The sequence below is a fragment of the Salvelinus sp. IW2-2015 genome, linkage group LG7 (genome assembly GCF_002910315.2).
Source record: "Salvelinus sp. IW2-2015 linkage group LG7, ASM291031v2, whole genome shotgun sequence".
NCBI classification, from domain to species: Eukaryota; Metazoa; Chordata; class Actinopteri; order Salmoniformes; family Salmonidae; genus Salvelinus; species Salvelinus sp. IW2-2015.
In genome coordinates this window covers 24,968,361-24,975,582 of record NC_036847.1, presented here as the reverse complement: position 1 = coordinate 24,975,582, position 7,222 = coordinate 24,968,361, and the positions used below count along the sequence as shown (strand labels likewise).

Sequence of the window (7,222 nt, the reverse complement as noted above, 5' to 3'; positions counted from 1 at the left end):
ACCACAGAGTGGCAAAGTTCATGCAAGCCACCGTGGTGGAGGAAGAACAGGGATGGTTTCCATTGCTATAGACAGGTTACTGCACAATGCACATGGCACCTATAACAACCGATCGGTACATTTGGTTTGGCTCCCAGTGTTGTTGTTGTTAAACTGTAGTTACCAGTATGATGAAGAGAGTGTACTTTGAGTGCCGCCGGTATCTTGTGATTCCACAACCTGATCAACAGGTCTCCATAAGAACTCAAAACAACTGCTCTGATGGAACTGACAATGACCCTGGTTCATGATCCTATTGTACTCAGCTGATGTAGTTTGCCTTTAGGTTTGTTCAATGACTTYTGCTGGAAGTTTTCTGAATACCCACAGTTACAAAGATGCTTTGCTTTCAAAAATCAAGGAGGAATTGACACCAAAATCTATAACAAATTCAGTCGGACAATAGAAAAATAACACCCATTGAATTAAAAACATATGTGTGACAAAAAGGGTACTTTTTAAACTTTAAAATGATTTCCCTTTTATGCAAATACTGTCATAGTACTCATTTTCATAAAAAGTGAATGTTGGCAGTTGCAAAAGAATTAAATTCTTAGCAAATAAAAAGCAGCATAAAAATACAAGAGGTCATTTTTGTCTCTAAAAAACAAAAGAAAACTGTTACAGTCCTTTTTTATGTTTTTTTTCTTCTTCATTTTCCCTGTACTATTTTCTATAAAATATCAGGAATCTAAATAGTATTACTATTGATATCAATATCATTATAGTCATTGATAAAAAATCACATGCCAGGCCTCATATATAATTGTGTGTGCCAGTGTGAGCGTGTGTGAGCGTGTGTGCATATGCATGTGTGTGTGTTTGTGTGTGAGCTAAAAACTAGAGTATTTATTTGGAGAATTGTTGTTTTGATTGTAAGTATCTGTGGATGATTAGCTACTGTGCAGGGGGAGGGGGGGGGAATCCAGCATCTTTTGAAATTGTCTTTGCCATAATCATAACAGTTTTCTTCACGTAATCTCAGTGAAAATATTGCTTTCTAAAAAAAGGAAGAAAAAGGCATGGAGGGCAAAGTGAAGGGGGTTATTGGTTGTAGAACCTACAATATAGGATTCCAAATTCTGCTTCCGTCCTTCTGGTTCCGGCAACTAGTTCTCAGAGCAGGACTCGTCATCATCTTCGTCCCCGGAACCCTTGAAGCAGGCTGATTCATAGTGCTTGTTCAGGTAGGACTTGAGGGCGAAGGTCTTATTGCAGCGCTTGCATCGGTAGTGCTTGAAGGCAGAGTGGGTTTGCATGTGGGCGCGGAGGTTTGAGCGGTCAGCAAAGGCTTTGCCGCAGTGGGCGCAGGCGAACGGTTTCTCCCCGGTGTGCGAGCGCATGTGGCCCTGCAGGAGCCAGGGCCGGCTGAARGCCTTGYTGCACACRTCRCACTTGTGCTTKAGGTYRTGGGTGAGGATGTGCATGGCCAGYGCCGGCATGGACACATACACTTTRTCGCAGGTGGGACACTKGCGYGCCATCTTGCTATCCAGGCTACGGTGYGTCTGYTTGTGCCTGCTGAGGTTGGAYGARGTGGCGTACGTCTTGCCGCACTCRTTGCARGWGTGRCGGGCYGTSCCGGYGGCCCCTGCCTCMCTCTCCTCYGTGGCATCRGCATTGGAMGYRMCAGAACKACCTCCCTTACGGCCRTCMCCGTCTCCCTTCCGCCGCGAGCGCCCGTCGGAGATGAAGAAGGCATCCATGGTRTARCCCTCGGTYRGGGCCTCCGCCTCGCCRCTGTAGAAKCCGCTGGCCGTCATGCCGGACTGGGGGCTGTCRGGGTGCTCCAGGTCAGGGTCACAGTACTCCTCACCCCTGCTGCTCACCTGGGTGTACAGAGGGTCAGAGACGGGCGACGCCATCTTGAGCTCCATCTTCGTCTCCCCCTGATATACAGATGGTGTGATGTAATCCTGGATGTAGCCTGGAGAAAACACACAATAATAGTTACATTAAGGCAAAACACACACACACCCAGAGACAGTGACAGTGACAGTTAGTCTACAGTAGGCTGAGTGGATAAGTGCATTGTGACTTGATTATATGGTTATCATGGATGGTTGCATCTTGTAAATTATTAAACAATAGAATACACACGTAGAAAACAAATTTCTCCCCAAATCACACAGCATTTACCACAGGACTGTGATGCTGCAGAACACTATTCACAGCATTCACCTTTATTACACAGTTACAGCACAGACGAGTGGTGGCTGCTAAATGCAGATAAGTGCTCATTAAAGACACCTATGAAAGAAGGCCCCTCTTATTACTTGAAGTGGTCTCATTGATTAGTCACCGTTTCTTTCTCCCAGTGACTTCCTCACTCCAAGGTACTGTTTGTCAATCATCTGTGACTGAAGGTCTATATCTTTGTTTTGTTTGCCCAATTAAGCCTGAACACGCTGGGCCCATCAGGCAGAACACACTGTCTATGGTCTGGGGTGACTGTCCAGGGGACTACAGTCTTTGGGGATGATATATCATCAGGAGAGGCCATTAAAACTGAAAAACATTCATTTATTTTATTCTAGAAAGCACTTGAATTGTTTTTGGAGCGCTTTATTCTTTCTAGTAGCTTGGATACCACCCTAAATATGAATTTCTCTCAAAAGAGTAGCACTTCCAGGATATTTCCAATTTGTCTCACTGGATTATTGACTGATGTTATATTACAGACAGGTCATTTTATTGTCTAGGCAATCTTTAATGTCTCCCTATATTGTGAGGCAGCCAAGTGGAGCTAAAAGGTTTCCTGGCATGCAGCTGTAAAGAGCTAAACAACACTGAATATTTACCAACATTAGCCCAGTACATCTACACACTTGTATGCATTTATCGAAACATGTTCCACTTTAACAGTTTACTAACATATAGGACAAACATATGATTCCAATTCTAATATGTGGTGTTAATCAGGAAAAAGAAGAAAAGGCAGATTCCTAAACACTGTGTGCAGCAAGTGGTGGAAAGTAACTATTGACTAGTTTTTAATGAAATTCAAAGTTTCTTGTTGATCAATAGGCCTTCATCGGTAAAATAGTACAGCTGTTGGAACACACTGCGTGTGGGGAAATAAGACAGAAATAATACAGGGCAAGGAGTAAAGTGACTGGAGAAGACTATACAACGATAGCCTACTGAACATGGTTCAGTGATGGAAAGGTTAAGCTGAAACGTGATACACAGGATTACCAGCAGAACAAAGTGGCTATAGTGTTAAGCTCGCTGAAGTGCCTTTAGGAATCAGGTCATTAGAAAATCAATTTTTAAGTGCTCTCTTAGAATGCTGTCTCCATTCCCAAGGGTTCCCACTCAGAGACCATTCCTTGTCAAACACATTACCATAATACTATAGGACTGGGACACTGGGATCTTATTGAAAGGCAAGGGTGCTATTTGGTCAAAAGCACAACCCCTTTGTTGACTAGCCTATATAGCTAACAACTCATGATATATCTTCCTCTCCTGATATAACTTCTAAAGGTAATGGTAATTCTTACTTCATAGGCTATTTCAAGTCTAATAGCACCCCCTTGTTTCTTTTTCTTTGAACATCTAAAATAAAACACTATCTCATTGAATATACAGTACCGTAAAGAGAGCACAGGAAAATAGCCAAACATATTGTATACAGCAACAGATTGTTATTGAAATATATGGACATCTTGTTTTTTATTCCCCTGATTAATTACACATGTGTAACAGGTTTTAATTACTTAAGGTCAGACAGAGAGTTCATTATTTGTGGCTGAACTAATGCTGTATTAACCTTTGCTGTATAGCGACTCATTCCTCTAATGCAAAGTGAGCATGTTATTAATGGACTCCCTCTCCCACCCTCCTTCTTTGTTGTTCGWCAGACACTTCAAGTCAAATGTCTCCACAATGGGGAAAGCGCTGACGCCAGGCATTTCAACAATGTTGTGATTTCTCTGGGATTTCATTGAAAAGACAAGAAGGGTTATTTTGTCTGCATACAATGGTAATCGTTGATACTAATGCAGTAATCCATAATATATATATTTTTTCCCCCCATCAAAATGCTTATTTCTTTCTCAACAGAAGAGGAGTAGTGTTATCAATGACAGAACAGTAGAGACTGAGACTAACAGCTTTATTAACGATTGAAATTTCAATTTCACCACATCATTTATTTAAAGAAGTAATGTTTTTTGCAATGAATCTGGTTCCATAACTTTATCGTAACCGTTTGCATTTGTGTTTATAAAATGTAAATAAAAATGAAGTTAATTTATCCTCATACTCTATCATAAAAATATATATATTTAGTGAAACTGATCATTCACTGCAGCCATAATTTGTTAAGAACAACTACACTGTTCAAACATGTGCTTTTGTTCTCAGTTGTTGCTGCTCCTAATCTAAAATCACTGGATAATAGTATTATGTGATGTGGTTGAATAACAAGTGAGCATTTTATGTTCACAGGTTGATCTGAACTGTAAAACTATCTGCTTATTGCCAAGACAAAATAACAAAGAGAGACAGACAGACATCTGGCATCCTAAATATGGCCACAAAATGGGAGCGAGCGTAAACCTGACTGACTGAAAGTGAAGGACGTCTCTCTCTAGCTCTGACTGGACTGGGGCTTAGCATGCTGCCTAGTCCTACTGTTGCCCACTGTGCAGCTATGGGCCCGTTCCTCTATGTTTACTGTATACACCTAGTCACGTGGCCCCACGTCAATGCTGCCCGAAGCATTTTTTACTCCTTTTTCTCCCCTCCTCGCTCCCCCTCTACCCCAGCTAACCCCCCTCCCCCGGCAGTACTGTACAATGCGTTGATATCTCTTGTGATGGCGATAGGCCTGCATGGATGAAACTCCACCCCTGCTAGTTTTCAAACGCCCGGAAGGAGGAGAAAGATGTAGCGGATGGATGGGGGTGGGGAGACTGTGCATGCATGCTCCGGTTGGGTGGGAAGGGAGGCGGGCAGAGGGGGGCAAGGACTGTGATGGAAACTCAAGGACAATAACAGCTAAGGACAAATGTATCATCCAGCACTTATCTTTCATTTTCATATATTTCACAGATCACACAAAGACTGGAGTGACAGCCTGCATGTTTCAGGCACACCGTAATTTGTGCACGCAATACAAATTCAGAGATACACGTCTACAGGCGAGAAGCACGTTTTGCTCCACCATTTGCATAAGCCGATCCTCTGCTGTGACCTGAATTGTGTCTTCCTCTCATCAGAGTCAAAAGACAAAAGTCTTGGAGCACGATGGGGGTGTGCTGGTGGTGCTGGAGAGGATTATTTGCGATACGGGAGCAAAATCTAATGGCTTTACGTAACATCTGTTATTAATTCCCAGACAACATGCAGACAACAGGCATGTCAAGGGCTGAAGAACCACTTACAAATACACAATCAAAAGATAATTCCAACTGTGTTTACTGTATAGATATCATGGGGCATTCTTATTCTGGAATCAACAACTAAACCAAAGAGAGCAGTGGTGCTACAGTAGCACACCCTAGACAACGGCAGGCAGGATGTGTGTGTGCTGTGTGCTGTGCTGTGCTGTGCTGTGCTGTGCTGTGCTGTGCTGTGCAGAGGCATGCAAACTCACCATTCTCACTGAGACGAACGCCCAAGCTGGTCACAGAGTCAGTGATGGAGCGTGTGAAAGGAGTGAACGAGTCGTCCAGGTGGTGATGGTGATTAGAGAAATCATCAAGCTTGATTTTCTTCACCAAAAACGAACGGGGCATGTTTCAAAGAATAAAAAACACACAGAACTGAGAATCACACATGAAGAGAAAAAATAATACCCCCAAAGAAATCAGCAAACAGGCAGAGCTGGAGCCGGCTGTCAGTAGTAGTAATCCTTGTGTTAAAGGAAAATGCAACCTCTAAAAGACATAAGAGAAGGAATGAAAATGGAAACCAGTGGAGAACAAGGCAGATGAYAATGCTGTGCGTTTCTCTATGGCACCCCCAGCTTTCCAAAAAATACAATTAAAATATTTGGTTCAGCACTGGATAGCTCCTGTGATGCAGCAGGCTTAAAGGACCAGAGAGAAAGAGAAGAGAGAGAGAAAGAGAGAGACAGAGAGAGAGAGCGTGGAGGAGGSAGGAGAGAGTGAGAGTGAGAGCAAGAGAGAGAGAGAGAGAGACTGTCAGACTAGCTGAGATCAGCTCTCTCTCCAGCCTTTATATGGGGCACAGGCAGTGGAAGATCAGGTGGTGCTGCGAAATGGAGCTGCTTAGCTTTAATCCATCAAATGTCCCCGGGGACACACATCAAATTACCACTGAACCGTCTGTGCGTTCGCTCGAACACAGACAGAGGAGAAAGAACACACCCATCCCCCCCCCCCCAACACACACACACACACTGCCCCCACTACTATYACTGCCCCTCTCCCATCCCTCCCCCACTCTTTCACTCCCACTTATGCTCCATGCTCAAAGAAGGAGTACAAGAGGTGGATTGAGACAATGGCGACGTGGAGGAGAGCACATTTAGTGTCCTGTCACCTATTGTTTTCAGATGAAGTGGCACAGTTTATGTTTTCCTTGTTACAGGAACTGCCTTGCTCCTCATCATCCTGTCCTCTCTGTTACCTCAGACTACCTCTCACTATTCAAAACTCTCCCTGGCTGGGACAAAAGCAGACATATCTTACTATACTAAACACACTGCACACACACATACAGTTGTAGGATCTTAATTTGAGCCAGTTTGCCATAGCATGAAAATAATTCTGAAGCAACAGGAAATGTGAATTATTATGTGAATCAAGTCTGAAATTTCAAAGTGGAAATTACAAACCTCAGAAGCCTTTTTAAACCTCAAATACACTACAAGGTCTCYTGCAACAGGATGATTAATATTAAGATCCTACATCTGTACTGTACAATTAAAATATTTTTCTATGATTCTCTATGAGAAAATGTTTGAATTGAAAATGGAATTTTAGTTTACTTCCTGAATTGGCGGAAATGAAATGGAATTGACCCCAATCCTGACACATACACACTGTAGAGTTTCATAACAGGGATTTCAGCACTGTTTATCTGCTTATCCATGGACGCAATAGGAGCGTTTTGGCAAACTCTCTAGCATCTCCCTGACGGTGCGGCACAGATGTGTCCTGCTATGCATGAAAATTAATTGCCTGTTAAATTAATTACATATTTTTGA

At 42.8% G+C, this 7,222-nt stretch overlaps 1 protein-coding gene across 1 annotated transcript; it reads right to left on the bottom strand.

The window, feature by feature from the left end:
- Positions 1-1,032: 1,032 nt before the first annotated feature.
- Positions 1,033-5,940, bottom strand: LOC111966695 (transcriptional repressor scratch 1-like). Its single transcript, XM_023991559.2, has 2 exons — positions 5,645-5,940; positions 1,033-1,966 (listed from the first exon to the last, which is right to left on the bottom strand). Exons 1-2 carry the CDS (start codon positions 5,784-5,786, stop codon positions 1,149-1,151), a joined length of 960 nt encoding a protein of 319 aa, XP_023847327.1. The 5' UTR covers positions 5,787-5,940; the 3' UTR covers positions 1,033-1,148.
- Positions 5,941-7,222: the final 1,282 nt, after the last annotated feature.